The sequence below is a fragment of the Phalacrocorax carbo genome, chromosome 25 (assembly GCF_963921805.1).
Source record: "Phalacrocorax carbo chromosome 25, bPhaCar2.1, whole genome shotgun sequence".
Classification (NCBI taxonomy): Eukaryota; Metazoa; Chordata; class Aves; order Suliformes; family Phalacrocoracidae; genus Phalacrocorax; species Phalacrocorax carbo.
This window is the reverse complement of record NC_087537.1, coordinates 6,994,196-7,009,487: the sequence shown is the minus strand read 5'-3', so window position 1 is coordinate 7,009,487 and position 15,292 is coordinate 6,994,196. Positions and strand designations below refer to the sequence as shown.

General features: G+C 57.1%; 3 protein-coding genes across 3 annotated transcripts; all 3 read left to right on the top strand.

Moving 5' to 3' along the window:
- The first annotated feature begins 202 nt into the window (after positions 1-202).
- Positions 203-517, top strand: LOC135317257 (feather keratin Cos1-1/Cos1-3/Cos2-1-like). Its single transcript, XM_064473197.1, has one exon. It carries the CDS (start codon positions 203-205, stop codon positions 515-517), a length of 315 nt encoding a protein of 104 aa, XP_064329267.1.
- Positions 518-7,041: 6,524 nt separating this feature from the next.
- Positions 7,042-7,744, top strand: LOC135317317 (feather keratin Cos1-1/Cos1-3/Cos2-1-like). Its single transcript, XM_064473364.1, has 2 exons — positions 7,042-7,120; positions 7,437-7,744. Exons 1-2 carry the CDS (start codon positions 7,042-7,044, stop codon positions 7,742-7,744), a joined length of 387 nt encoding a protein of 128 aa, XP_064329434.1.
- A 6,921-nt stretch (positions 7,745-14,665) lies between these two features.
- Positions 14,666-14,980, top strand: LOC135317307 (feather keratin Cos1-1/Cos1-3/Cos2-1). The gene has a single exon (XM_064473329.1). It carries the CDS (start codon positions 14,666-14,668, stop codon positions 14,978-14,980), a length of 315 nt encoding a protein of 104 aa, XP_064329399.1.
- Positions 14,981-15,292: the final 312 nt, after the last annotated feature.

The window sequence follows — 15,292 nt, the reverse complement described above, 5'->3', positions numbered from 1 at the left end:
AGAGGGAAGGGGAGAGGAGGTCTTCCAGAGAGAGGGGCTGGGACTTAGTTGAGGTGGCTCGTGGCCTTTGGGCTGGGCAGCGCGTGCTGGGCCAGGAGGTGCCTTGGCTCCACTGTGGTTGGGTGCAGTGCTGCCCCTCATGTATCCCTGTGCTCTGCTTCTTCCCTGCCCACTCTCACAGGTGCACCGTTGGACCAGAGACATGTCCTGCTACGACCAGTGCCAGCCCTGCCAGCCCTGCTCGCCCTGCGGCCCGACCCCGCTGGCCAACAGCTGCAATGAGCCCTGTGTCAGGCAGTGCCAGAACTCCACCGTCGTCATCCAGCCCTCCCCCGTGGTGGTGACCCTGCCCGGCCCCATCCTCAGCTCCTTCCCACAGAACACCGTTGTGGGCTCCTCCACCTCCGCTGCTGTTGGCAGCATCCTCAGCTGTGATGGAGTGCCCATCAACTCCGGGGGCTTTGACCTCTCCTGCATTACGAACCGCTACTGTGGCAGCAGATGTCGACCCTGCTAAAGCGGCTGGCAACAACTTTGGCCAAGAACTTCCAAGACCTCAGAACATGGTGCTGCTGGACAGGAGACAGAGCTTCAGGGCACTGTATTCACCTCCTCGGGCCACTGTTTTGCTCTTCTAATCCCTTCTCTCTCTTCTTTACCTTTCCTGTCACCGCCTCCCCACACCAGCCTAGCGGGGACCTGTTGGCCTCCCTCCCTCTGCAGGGCGGGCAGATGGACACCCTGCAGGAGCTCCACCGCATCTTAGTGGCTGCCCCTGCTGCTCTCTGTGAACCACCTCCTTTTCTTCTTTGGACTCATTAAAGTTGTGCTGCATCCAAGCTTGGGCCTGCGAGTCCTCCTTCCTTCTGCAGCAGCTCTTCCAGTCTGCTCAGGGAAGAGGTGGAGCAAGGGGAGGGTGGGACTCACCGCAGTAGATTTTGGTTTGTGCCCTTTCCCCTGGAGCTAACAAAGACAACCCTGGCTACTCCACAGCCAATGGCTATCAGCGAGAGCATGGCTCCAAAGGGCGGCAGGAGTGGGGAATGGGAAGACAAGAATGCACACGGACAGCCCACAGCCTCCTCTCCACCTTCCCCTCCACTGCATTACGCCATCTAGAGCCCGTGGCCGGTACACATGGGCACAGGCAGGTGAGATAGCGACCTCATATAGCCCTTCAGCACCTGGCAGGGCCCAGCTGCTCTCCAGATAGGCAGGCCTGAGGTAATGCACAAGTCAGGATTAGTATCGGCCACACTCCCTGCGAAGCCAACACCCCCACAAGGCCCTCATGGCTTGTTTCAGCTGTCCACCTTCCCTGCGCAAATGCCTTGTGGCGCAAATGACTGTTAATGCTAACATCTAGTTATGCTTTTCAGTTATACTTTGAAAGTTCCTTTTGGACCTTGGCCTTCAGCCGCAGGCAATGCTCTAAATCCTGGCATCCATCCGTGGTCTCCTGGGAGCAGAAAAGGAACTCCTGGAGGCACCGCTTGGCGCACAATAACATCTCAGGCACACAGCGCCCCACGAACCGTGTGAGGTTCCACTCATGCCCTTCCTGCCCTCAGGTCGTGGGCTGACCACGGAGGACCTCACCCCGGAGCCGGTGGATGTACCGTGAAGGACACTGTGACCCCGTAAAGAGCTTGCACTGGAAGAGGTTCCTGGCAGGAACTGCCCTCCTGCGGAGAGAAGCCCACGCTGGAGCAGGTCCTCTGGCAGGAGCTGTGACCCCGTGGGGGACCCACGGTGGAGCAGCCCGTGAAGAAATGCAGCCCGGTGGAAGGACCCACGTTGGAGAATTTTGTGAAGGACCTTCTCCCGTGGGTGGGACCCCACCGTGGAGCAGGGGAGCAGCGTGAAGAGGAAGGAGTGGCAGAGACTATGTGTAACGCAGAGTCCGCAACCCCCCTTCCCATTCAGAGGTGAGGCTCACAGGACGGTAGCTCCCCAGGTTCTCCTTTCTACCCTTTTCAAAGATGGACACACTCTTTCCCTTCTTCCACTCCCCAGGGACTTCACCTGACTGCCATGGCCTTTCGAGACCATGGAGAGTGTCTTGGCAGCTCCACCAGCCAATTCCCTCAGGACTCTGGGATGCATCTCGTCAGGTCCCATAGACTTGTGGGTGTTCCGGTTCCTCAGGTGGTGGGAGGGGCTTTAGCCCCCTCGTCTCCATCCTGCGGTCCATTGGCTTGAGAGGGTTGAGGAGAGAGGCTACCAGCCAAGACTGAGGCAAGAAAGTTGTTGAGTACCTCAGCTCTCTCCTCGTCTCTTGATACTAGGCAACCATTCTTGTTCAGCAGGGCGGGTGCACTTTCTTTAGCCTTCTTTTTCTGGCTGTCGTACCTGTAGAAGCCCTTTAGTTATTCTTTGCATCCCTTACCTGTCCCCGCTTCCACTGCTTCCACTGCTTGCGCGGTTCCCTCTTGCTCATTAGTTTGACCAGCATATCTCAGCTCAGCCGTACTGCTCTCTTCCCTTCCTTGCCGGATTTCTTACACCTGGCAACTGAGAGCTCCTGTGCTCTATGGAATGCACCTTCCAAGGTCTGCCGGCACTTCTGTTCCCTTGTCCCTGAGGACCTCTTCCCAGGGGGTCCTGCTGACTAACTCCTTGAAGAGCTGGAAGGCTGCTTTCTGTACGAACCTTCCCACGATCAAAAAATCCCCAAACTTCCACCAACGGCACCAGCGTCTGAGCCAGGTGTTAATCGGGTGAATAATCAGTGAGAACATCCAAGGGCAACGATAGCTAGGGCAGATCCCCTCTTCCTCTGCCACACCATGCAGTGCCCCGTGCGGCCCAGCGGGTGGTTGCACAGATTTGCAAGGCTGAGGTGCCTGGCGCACTGCACATCCCCACCTCCCATCAGAACGAGCACCTCCAGGACAAAAAGGGTTTCTTGCATGGGCCTAAAAGAAGACACAGGTGAGCGACTGACCCTTCCTCCCATGGTACTGTAGAGAGAGCACCGACCAGAACAGCCCAGGCTCTCTCTCTGCAGCTCACGGCAAGTACAATCCCATCCTGGCGCGCGAGGGAAGAACAGTTCCATGGCAGAAGCTCTCTCACCACCTTCTCTTTTCCCTCAGGCCACCAACCCCAGCCCCTCTCAGAAAGAGGATCTTTGGGTGCAGATCTCTGGGCGCGTAGGGGAAATAGGGCTGCCACGGGAGTGCTGAGGGCCTTTGCCCACAGCTCAGCCTTGCACAGAAGGGCCTCCTGCCAGGCTGCCAAGAGAAGAGAACTGTACTGGGCCCCTTCTCCTAGGTCCCTCCTCCCCTGAAGCCTACCGCTCGTGGAGAACAGCCTTTGGTGCTTGAACCTCAGAAATTTGGGCCTACAAAGACAGCCGAGATCATCTGCACTGACCTGCCTGGGAGACGTTGAGAGGGAACGGGCTGGGAAAGAGAGCCAGTGAGGGGCTGGATGGTTGGGGAAAGAAATGCAAGGTGGAGGGGGTCTGAGGCAGCCAAGGGAGTGGGTGTTTCTTCTCTGTCACCAGTTGTCATGCAGGACTCTTCCTAGCAGAGTCAGAAAGAGCTGAAGAGAGCAGGTGTCGTGGTTTAGCCGGCAGCTCAGCCCCACACAGTCGCTCGCTCACTCCCCCACCGGTAGATGGGGGAGAGAATCAGAAGGGTAACGCTCGTGGGTTGGGATAAGAACAGTGAAATAATTAAAATTAAAAGAAACAACAACAAAAATGCAACGTAAGGAGAACAACGATAGGCGCGAAACGCGGGGTGGGGGGGAGGGGAAGGGAGAGGGGAGGGGAATGAACCGCCGAAAGAGACCACAAGCGACGCAAGCGCTCACCGCCCGCCGACCCAAAGCCACGCCTCCTCTGAGCCGCAGATTGCCCCCCCTTGCTATACTGGTCATGGTGTCACATGGTATGGAACGAACGTGCCATTGGCCAGTCGGGGTCAGCCGCCCCGGCCGTGGCCTTGCCCCTCCCAGCCTCCCGCCGACGCGGCAGAGCGCGGGAAGCTGGAAAGGTTGTCGACACCCCCACCCCCCCACCCCCCACCCCACCCCGGAGGAGAATTAACCCCTTCTCAGCCAAAACCAGCACAGCAGGTCATCAAGAGAGTAGCTCCCATTCACGGCTTTCCTCCCGCGCAGACCGTGGGGACTCCTTGTACATTTGAGGCTACGGCAGGAGGTTTGGTGAGCTGTGCTCTGCCCATGGCTCTAAACCTGCCACTGGTGCCCAGGTACACAAGCACAAAGGCCACCTGACATCACTGCCCACCGTCCTCTGAAGGGAACAACAGTGGGAGGAAGAGACTGCTCCTGATGGCATAGATAGGAAGCAGGAAAAAAAGAAAAGCATGGCAATGTAAAAAGCACACATGGCACTTCTAATTACCATAGTTGTTGCAGAACCAGGGAGACCTTGGCTGGCTTCCAAACACACCCGGCTGATCTCTCACGCTCCCTCCTCCACAGGGCAGAAGGAGATAGTAAGGAGAAAGTCAGGTGAAAGTAAGGTTGTGGGTCAAGGTAAAGACAGGGGGATTACTTACCAAATGCTGCCACCCTTAAAGCAGGCTCGACTTGGGGAAGATTCATTTAACATAGTGCCAATTACAAATAGAGCAGGATGGTGAGAAACAGACCAAAACCCTCTAAAACACCTCCATGCCCACCTCTTTTTCACAGCCTCGACTTCCCTCCTTCGTTCATGGCTCTCCATCTCCTCCACCCGCAAGCCGCACAGTGTACTGTGGAATGGGGGAGCGTTGTGGCAGGACACAACAGTTCCTTCCTGCTGCTCTTTTCTCCTCACATTTTTCTCTGCTCCAGCATGAGTCCTTCCCATAGGCTGCAGTCTTTCAAGACCAGCTCCATCATAGGTCCAGTCCACGGCCTGCAGCCCTTCCGGATAAGACTGCCCCGGCATGGGGGTCCTCCAGGGCCCGCAGTTGGTGCCAGGAGCCTGCTTCAGCGTGGGCTCTGCACAGGCCACACTTCCAGCAGGGGATATCCACCTGGTCCAGCGTGGGATCCTCCATGGGCTCCTGGTCCAGCGCGGGATCCTCCATGTGGATGTCTGCTCCACCGTGGTCTCTCCCACAGGTTGCCCAGCAATCTCTGCACCATTGCCTGAAGCACCTCCTCCTCCTCCTCCTCCTCCCTTTCCTCTGGCCTTGGTGTTTGCGGGACTGTTTCTCAAATGGGTTACTCTCTCCATTCCTCATTTCCTGTGTAGGCTTTTGCCCTTTCTCTAAGATGTGTTAGCCAGCATTGCTAACGGGCTCAGCGCTGTGCAGCAGATAGTCCGTGTTGGAGCCGGTTGGAACTGGCTCTGTCAGACATGGCGGTAGCCACTGGATTCTTCTCACAGGGGGCACCCCTGCACCCTTCTCCCCCACCTCCCAAAGCCTTGCCACAGAAACAGGCTGCAGTGGGTCCAAGAGAGTATGAGGCACAGTTAGAGGGATACGAATTCCAAGAGAGAGGAACCAGTCCAGGCTTCAGTAAGGCACGGATGGAATGCTGAATAAGCTTAAGAGAAATGGTATTATTCCTCACGCTTAAAGAGTTTGAATAAGTGCTCTAATATGACAGCTATCTACTGTCCTTGAACTTGAGTCTGAAAGCGGCTCCCATGGGAAGGGCAGTCAGGCCTGGCTGAAGCCTCCCAGCAGCACCACCTGGACATGATCTCAGCAAGGTCAACAAAGGGAGAAGGGTGGCCCTCGGTTACACTGCCTCTAAGCTGGAGCAAAGACAAGGCAGACTAGGGTGGAGGACGCACTTAGGTCCCTTACAAGGTACCTGCAGCCTCTGTCACAAAGAGGGAACTTGCCTGACCTCCCTCATGAAACAGCAGCAGAGTTTCTGCAGTTGGGCCCTGAAGCACATGTCCCTGCCTTCCTAGACACAGGTGCTGTGCCCTCAGATTCAGGTTTCTGTGGGGAGCATGGGACTCCTGGTGCTTCAACACCAAAGGCGTCCTCAGCTGCCTGACTCTCCCTGTGCCACCCAGAAAGTCAGTCCCACGTCTCACAGCAGAGCATCATCTGGACCCTGGTCCCTTCACTCCAGTACCCACTCGGTGCGAGGTCGTAGGCCCTGCCTCACTCAGCACCAGGCTGAGTGGTGGCATTGGCGTGGACATGAGGAGCCTCTGTCCCGCCCAGTCACCAGCAACACTGCCCCGTCAGGGGATACAATGCCAAGATAACGGCCTGCATAGGCGGGCAGGCTTTCTTGCTCTTTCTCCCCGTACGTAAAGCAAGAAAGGGAGGACGCGAGAGGGCATAAGGGAGTGCATTTTGGTTCTCTGAGCAGCTCTCTGCCAGGCCAAAGGCACCACCGTTCAGCTGCAGATGGGCTCCTTCTGGCAAGGGCAACGTGCTACTCTGCAGTTCTCCTGGACGCACCACGGGACAGTCCCCCTGCTGTGACCTGCGCACGTCCCCATGATGAGGCTCACACAAGTACAGGCTGACCGACGTGTGCTCGTGCGTGCCTCCATGGGAGCACGCCAAAATCTGTATGCTCACGTAACGCAAGCCAGGAAAACATAGACTCGTCAAGGTTGGAAAAGACCCCAAAAGATCACCAAGTCCGACCGTCAATCACCAAGTCCACATCCGCAACTGTGGACTCTGCTGAGCAGATGCTGGGGGCTAGATGTGACATGACCTCTCACATGGGAGCCTTTGTGCACCCGGACAAGAAGCATGAGAGCGATGCCCATTTCCTGCAAACTTTGCCACAAACAAGCCCACAGGTATGACCCAGGTGCACATCATCACCTGCCTGCACGGCAGGCCGCCAGCACTTGATCTGAGTCTTCTGCCTGCGCTGACGTGTTTCCATCCTGGAAATCCTCAGGCCTCTCCTCCCAGCACTTACAGAAGCCTTCATCTGGGAAAGCACGTGGCGTAAGCCAGGAAATGAAAAGGCAGCAGTGCAGGAAGCCAGGACACAGCCCGTCCCATTGGCCGGGATGGTCCGCATTTGACGTGAGCTTGTCAGAAAATTATTACTTCCCCAAAGGGTGCCTCTGGGCCTCAGGCAATGCAGGTCTACTATAAAAGGCAGCCCAACTCTCTGCCCTCTCATCCACTTCTCTCGCCTCCTTCTCCTTGGGAATCAGGTGAGAGTGAAGCCTCGTCTCCTCCTCCTCCTCCTTCAGGATCAGGTCTTTCCTCGATGGGTGCCTCAGCCGATATGGGCTGTCCTAGCCCAGGGCTGGGAACTGATTCTCATGGGAGAGGGAAGGGGAGAGGAGGTCTTCCAGAGAGAGGGGCTGGGACTTAGTTGAGGTGGCTCGTGGCCTTTGGGCTGGGCAGCGCGTGCTGGGCCAGGAGGTGCCTTGGCTCCACTGTGGTTGGGTGCAGTGCTGCCCCTCATGTATCCCTGTGCTCTGCTTCTTCCCTGCCCTCTCTCCCAGGTGCACCGTTGGACCAGAGACATGTCCTGCTACGACCAGTGCCAGCCCTGCTCGCCCTGCGGCCCGACCCCGCTGGCCAACAGCTGCAATGAGCCCTGTGTCAGGCAGTGCCAGAACTCCACCGTCGTCATCCAGCCCTCCCCCGTGGTGGTGACCCTGCCCGGCCCCATCCTCAGCTCCTTCCCACAGAGCACCGTTGTGGGCTCCTCCACCTCCGCTGCTGTTGGCAGCATCCTGAGCTGTGATGGAGTGCCCATCAACTCCGGGGGCTTTGACCTCTCCTGCATTACGAACCGCTACTGTGGCAGCAGATGTCGACCCTGCTAAAGCGGCTGGCAACAACTTTGGCCAAGAACTTCCAAGACCTCAGAACATGGTGCTGCTGGACAGGAGACAGAGCTTCAGGGCACTGTATTCACCTCCTCGGGCCACTGTTTTGCTCTTCTAATCCCTTCTCTCTCTTCTTTACCTTTCCTGTCACCGCCTCCCCACACCAGCCTAGCGGGGACCTGTTGGCCTCCCTCCCTCTGCAGGGCGGGCAGATGGACACCCTGCAGGAGCTCCACCGCATCTTAGTGGCTGCCCCTGCTGCTCTCTGTGAACCACCTCCTTTTCTTCTTTGGACTCATTAAAGTTGTGCTGCATCCAAGCTTGGGCCTGCGAGTCCTCCTTCCTTCTGCGGCAGCTCTTCCAGTCTGCTCAGGGAAGAGGTGGAGCAAGGGGAGGGTGGGACTCACCGCAGTAGATTTTGGTTTGTGCCCTTTCCCCTGGAGCTAACAAAGACAACCCTGGCTACTCCACAGCCAATGGCTATCAGCGAGAGCATGGCTCCAAAGGGCGGCAGGAGTGGGGAATGGGAAGACAAGAATGCACAAGGACAGCCCACAGCCTCCTCTCCACCTTCCCCTCCACTGCATTACGCCATCTAGAGCCCGTGGCCGGTACACATGGGCACAGGCAGGTGAGATAGCGACCTCCTATAGCCCTTCAGCACCTGGCAGGGCCCAGCTGCTCTCCAGATAGGCAGGCCTGAGGTAATGCACAAGTCAGGATTAGTATCGGCCACACTCCCTGCGAAGCCAACACCCCCACAAGGCCCTCATGGCTTGTTTCAGCTGTCCACCTTCCCTGCGCAAATGCCTTGTGGCGCAAATGACTGTTAATGCTAACATCTAGTTATGCTTTTCAGTTATACTTTGAAAGTTCCTTTTGGACCTTGGCCTTCAGCCGCAGGCAATGCTCTAAATCCTGGCATCCATCCGTGGTCTCCTGGGAGCAGAAAAGGAACTCCTGGAGGCACCGCTTGGCGCACAATAACATCTCGGGCACACAGCGCCCCACGAACCGTGTGAGGTTCCACTCATGCCCTTCCTGCCCTCAGGTCGTGGGCTGACCACGGAGGACCTCACCCCGGAGCAGGTGGATGTACCGTGAAGGACACTGTGACCCCGTAAAGAGCTTGCACTGGAAGAGGTTCCTGGCAGGAACTGCCCTCCTGCGGAGAGAAGCCCACGCTGGAGCAGGTCCTCTGGCAGGAGCTGTGACCCCGTGGGGGACCCACGGTGGAGCAGCCCGTGAAGAAATGCAGCCCGGTGGAAGGACCCACGTTGGAGAATTTTGTGAAGGACCTTCTCCCGTGGGTGGGACCCCACCGTGGAGCAGGGGAGCAGCGTGAAGAGGAAGGAGTGGCAGAGACTATGTGTAACGCAGAGTCCGCAACCCCCCTTCCCATTCAGAGGTGAGGCTCACAGGACGGTAGCTCCCCAGGTTCTCCTTTCTACCCTTTTCCAAGATGGACACACTCTTTCCCTTCTTCCACTCCCCAGGGACTTCACCTGACTGCCATGGCCTTTCGAGACCATGGAGAGTGTCTTGGCAGCTCCACCAGCCAATTCCCTCAGGACTCTGGGATGCATCTCGTCAGGTCCCATAGGCTTGTGGGTGTTCCGGTTCCTCAGGTGGTGGGAGGGGCTTTAGCCCCCTCGTCTCCATCCTGCGGTCCATTGGCTTGAGAGGGTTGAGGAGAGAGGCTACCAGCCAAGACTGAGGCAAGAAAGTTGTTGAGTACCTCAGCTCTCTCCTCGTCTCTTGATACTAGGCAACCATTCTTGTTCAGCAGGGCGGGTGCACTTTCTTTAGCCTTCTTTTTCTGGCTGTCGTACCTGTAGAAGCCCTTTAGTTATTCTTTGCATCCCTTACCTGTCCCCGCTTCCACTGCTTCCACTGCTTGCGCGGTTCCCTCTTGCTCATTAGTTTGACCAGCATATCTCAGCTCAGCCGTACTGCTCTCTTCCCTTCCTTGCCGGATTTCTTACACCTGGCAACTGAGAGCTCCTGTGCTCTATGGAATGCACCTTCCAAGGTCTGCCGGCACTTCTGTTCCCTTGTCCCTGAGGACCTCTTCCCAGGGGGTCCTGCTGACTAACTCCTTGAAGAGCTGGAAGGCTGCTTTCTGTACGAACCTTCCCACGATCAAAAAATCCCCAAACTTCCACCAACGGCACCAGCGTCTGAGCCAGGTGTTAATCGGGTGAATAATCAGTGAGAACATCCAAGGGCAACGATAGCTAGGGCAGATCCCCTCTTCCTCTGCCACACCATGCAGTGCCCCGTGCGGCCCAGCGGGTGGTTGCACAGATTTGCAAGGCTGAGGTGCCTGGCGCACTGCACATCCCCACCTCCCATCAGAACGAGCACCTCCAGGACAAAAAGGGTTTCTTGCATGGGCCTAAAAGAAGACACAGGTGAGCGACTGACCCTTCCTCCCATGGTACTGTAGAGAGAGCACCGACCAGAAGAGCCCAGGCTCTCTCTCTGCAGCTCACGGCAAGTACAATCCCATCCTGGCGCGCGAGGGAAGAACAGTTCCATGGCAGAAGCTCTCTCACCACCTTCTCTTTTCCCTCAGGCCACCAACCCCAGCCCCTCTCAGAAAGAGGATCTTTGGGTGCAGATCTCTGGGCGCGTAGGGGAAATAGGGCTGCCACGGGAGTGCTGAGGGCCTTTGCCCACAGCTCAGCCTTGCACAGAAGGGCCTCCTGCCAGGCTGCCAAGAGAAGAGAACTGTACTGGGCCCCTTCTCCTAGGTCCCTCCTCCCCTGAAGCCTACCGCTCGTGGAGAACAGCCTTTGGTGCTTGAACCTCAGAAATTTGGGCCTACAAAGACAGCCGAGATCATCTGCACTGACCTGCCTGGGAGACGTTGAGAGGGAACGGGCTGGGAAAGAGAGCCAGTGAGGGGCTGGATGGTTGGGGAAAGAAATGCAAGGTGGAGGGGGTCTGAGGCAGCCAAGGGAGTGGGTGTTTCTTCTCTGTCACCAGTTGTCATGCAGGACTCTTCCTAGCAGAGTCAGAAAGAGCTGAAGAGAGCAGGTGTCGTGGTTTAGCCGGCAGCTCAGCCCCACACAGTCGCTCGCTCACTCCCCCACCGGTAGATGGGGGAGAGAATCAGAAGGGTAACGCTCGTGGGTTGGGATAAGAACAGTGAAATAATTAAAATTAAAAGAAACAACAACAAAAATGCAACGTAAAGAGAACAACGAGAGGCGCGAAACGCGGGGTGGGGGGGAGGGGAAGGGAGAGGGGAGGGGAATGAACCGCCGAAACAGACCACAAGCGACGCAAGCGCTCACCGCCCGCCGACCCAAAGCCACGCCTCCTCTGAGCCGCAGATTGCCCCCCCTTGCTATACTGGTCATGGTGTCACATGGTATGGAACGAACATGCCATTGGCCAGTCGGGGTCAGCCGCCCCGGCCGTGGCCTTGCCCCTCCCAGCCTCCCGCCGACGCGGCAGAGCGCGGGAAGCTGGCAAGGTTGTCGACACCCCCACCCCCCCACCCCCCACCCCACCCCGGAGGAGAATTAACCCCTTCTCAGCCAAAACCAGCACAGCAGGTCATCAAGAGAGTAGCTCCCATTCACGGCTTTCCTCCCGCGCAGACCGTGGGGACTCCTTGTACATTTGAGGCTACGGCAGGAGGTTTGGTGAGCTGTGCTCTGCCCATGGCTCTAAACCTGCCACTGGTTCCCAGGTACACAAGCACAAAGGCCACCTGACATCACTGCCCACCGTCCTCTGAAGGGAACAACAGTGGGGGGAAGAGACTGCTCCTGATGGCATAGATAGGAAGCAGGAAAAAAAGAAAAGCATGGCAATGTAAAAAGCACACATGGCACTTCTAATTACCATAGTTGTTGCAGAACCAGGGAGACCTTGGCTGGCTTCCAAACACACCCGGCTGATCTCTCACGCTCCCTCCTCCACAGGGCAGAAGGAGATAGTAAGGAGAAAGTCAGGTGAAAGTAAGGTTGTGGGTCAAGGTAAAGACAGGGGGATTACTTACCAAATGCTGCCACCCTTAAAGCAGGCTCGACTTGGGGAAGATTCATTTAACATAGTGCCAATTACAAATAGAGCAGGATGGTGAGAAACAGACCAAAACCCTCTAAAACACCTCCATGCCCACCTCTTTTTCACAGCCTCGACTTCCCTCCTTCGTTCATGGCTCTCCATCTCCTCCACCCGCAAGCCGCACACTGTACTGTGGAATGGGGGAGCGTTGTGGCAGGACACAACAGTTCCTTCCTGCCACTCTTTTCTCCTCACATTTTTCTCTGCTCCAGCATGAGTCCTTCCCATAGGCTGCAGTCTTTCAAGACCAGCTCCATCATAGGTCCAGTCCACGGCCTGCAGCCCTTCCGGATAAGACTGCCCCGGCATGGGGGTCCTCCAGGGCCCGCAGTTGGTGCCAGGAGCCTGCTTCAGCGTGGGCTCTGCACAGGCCACACTTCCAGCAGGGGATATCCACCTGGTCCAGCGTGGGATCCTCCATGGGCTCCTGGTCCAGCGCGGGATCCTCCATGTGGATGTCTGCTCCACCGTGGTCTCTCCCACAGGTTGCCCAGCAATCTCTACACCATTGCCTGAAGCACCTCCTCCTCCTCCTCCTCCTCCCTTTCCTCTGGCCTTGGTGTTTGCGGGACTGTTTCTCAAATGGTTTACTCTCTCCATTCCTCATTTCCTGTGTAGGCTTTTGCCCTTTCTCTAAGATGTGTTAGCCAGCATTGCTAACGGGCTCAGCGCTGTGCAGCAGATAGTCCGTGTTGGAGCCGGGTGGAACTGGCTCTGTCAGACATGGCGGTAGCCACTGGATTCTTCTCACAGGGGGCACCCCTGCACCCTTCTCTCCCACCTCCCAAAGCCTTGCCACAGAAACAGGCTGCAGTGGGTCCAAGAGAGTATGAGGCACAGTTAGAGGGATACGAATTCCAAGAGAGAGGAACCAGTCCAGGCTTCAGTAAGGCACGGATGGAATGCTGAATACGCTTAAGAGAAATGGTATTATTCCTCACGCTTAAAGAGTTTGAATAAGTGCTCTAATATGACAGCTATCTAATGTCCTTGAACTTGAGTTTGAAAGCGGCTCCCATGGGAAGGGCAGTCAGGCCTGGCTGAAGCCTCCCAGCAGCACCACCTGGACATGATCTCAGCAAGGTCAACAAAGGGAGAAGGGCGGCCCTCGGTTACACTGCCTCTAAGCTGGAGCAAAGACAAGGCAGACTAGGGTGGAGGACGCACTTAGGTCCCTTACAAGGTACCTGCAGCCTCTGTCACAAAGAGGGAACTTGCCTGACCTCCCTCATGAAACAGCAGCAGAGTTTCTGCAGTTGGGCCCTGAAGCACATGTCCCTGCCTTCCTAGACACAGGTGCTGTGCCCTCAGATTCAGGTTTCTGTGGGGAGCATGGGACTCCTGGTGCTTCAACACCAAAGGCGTCCTCAGCTGCCTGACTCTCCCTGTGCCACCCAGAAAGTCAGTCCCACGTCTCACAGCAGAGCATCATCTGGACCCTGGTCCCTTCACTCCAGTACCCACTCGGTGCGAGGTCGTAGGCCCTGCCTCACTCAGCACCAGGCTGAGTGGTGGCATTGGCGTGGACATGAGGAGCCTCTGTCCCGCCCAGTCACCAGCAACACTGCCCCGTCAGGGGATACAATGCCAGGATAACGGCCTGCATAGGCGGGCAGGCTTTCTTGCTCTTTCTCCCCGTACGTAAAGCAAGAAAGGGAGGATGCGAGAGGGCATAAGGGAGTGCATTTTGGTTCTCTGAGCAGCTCTCTGCCAGGCCAAAGGCACCACCGTTCAGCTGCAGATGGGCTCCTTCTGGCAAGGGCAACGTGCTACTCTGCAGTTCTCCTGGACGCACCACGGGACAGTCCCCCTGCTGTGACCTGCGCACGTCCCCATGATGAGGCTCACACAAGTACAGGCTGACCGACGTGTGCTCGTGCGTGCCTCCATGGGAGCACGCCAAAATATGTATGGTCACGTAACGCAAGCCAGGAAAACATAGACTTGTCAAGGTTGGAAGAGACCCCAAAAGATCACCAAGTCCGACCGTCAATCACCAAGTCCACATCCGCAACTGTGGACTCTGCTGAGCAGATGCTGGGGGCTAGATGTGACATGACCTCTCACATGGGAGCCTTTGTGCACCCGGACAAGAAGCATGAGAGCGATGCCCATTTCCTGCAAACTTTGCCACAAACAAGCCCACAGGTATGACCCAGGTGCACATCATCACCTGCCTGCACGGCAGGCCGCCAGCACTTGATCTGAGTCTTCTGCCTGCGCTGACGTGTTTCCATCCTGGAAATCCTCAGGCCTCTCCTCCCAGCACTTACAGAAGCCTTCATCTGGGAAAGCACGTGGCGTAAGCCAGGAAATGAAAAGGCAGCAGTGCAGGAAGCCAGGACACAGCCCGTCCCATTGGCCGGGATGGTCCGCATTTGACGTGAGCTTGTCAGAAAATTATTACTTCCCCAAAGGGTGCCTCTGGGCCTCAGGCAATGCAGGTCTACTATAAAAGGCGGCCCAACTCTCTGCCCTCTCATCCACTTCTCTCGCCTCCTTCTCCTTGGGAATCAGGTGAGAGTGAAGCCTCGTCTCCTCCTCCTCCTCCTTCAGGATCAGGTCTTTCCTCGATGGGTGCCTCAGCCGATATGGGCTGTCCTAGCCCAGGGCTGGGAACTGATTCTCATGGGAGAGGGAAGGGGAGAGGAGGTCTTCCAGAGAGAGGGGCTGGGACTTAGTTGAGGTGGCTCGTGGCCTTTGGGCTGGGCAGCGCGTGCTGGGCCAGGAGGTGCCTTGGCTCCACTGTGGTTGGGTGCAGTGCTGCCCCTCATGTATCCCTGTGCTCTGCTTCTTCCCTGCCCTCTCTCCCAGGTGCACCGTTGGACCAGAGACATGTCCTGCTACGACAAGTGCCAGCCCTGCCTGCCCTGCTCGCCCTGCGGCCCGACCCCGCTGGCCAACAGCTGCAATGAGCCCTGTGTCAGGCAGTGCCAGAACTCCACCGTCGTCATCCAGCCCTCCCCCGTGGTGGTGACCCTGCCCGGCCCCATCCTCAGCTCCTTCCCACAGAACACCGTTGTGGGCTCCTCCACCTCCGCTGCTGTTGGCAGCATCCTGAGCTGTGATGGAGTGCCCATCTCCTCCGGGGGCTTTGACCTCTCCTGCATTACCAGCCGCTACTGTGGCAGCAGATGTCGACCCTGCTAAAGCGGCTGGCAACAACTTTGGCCAAGAACTTCCAAGACCTCAGAACATGGTGCTGCTGGACAGGAGACAGAGCTTCAGGGCACTGTATTCACCTCCTCGGGCCACTGTTTTGCTCTTCTAATCCCTTCTCTCTCTTCTTTACCTTTCCTGTCACCGCCTCCCCACACCAGCCTAGCGGGGACCTGTTGGCCTCCCTCCCTCTGCAGGGCGGGCAGATGGACACCCTGCAGGAGCTCCACCGCATCTTAGTGGCTGCCCCTGCTGCTCTCTGTGAACCACCTCCTTTTCTTCTTTGGACTCATTAAAGTTGTG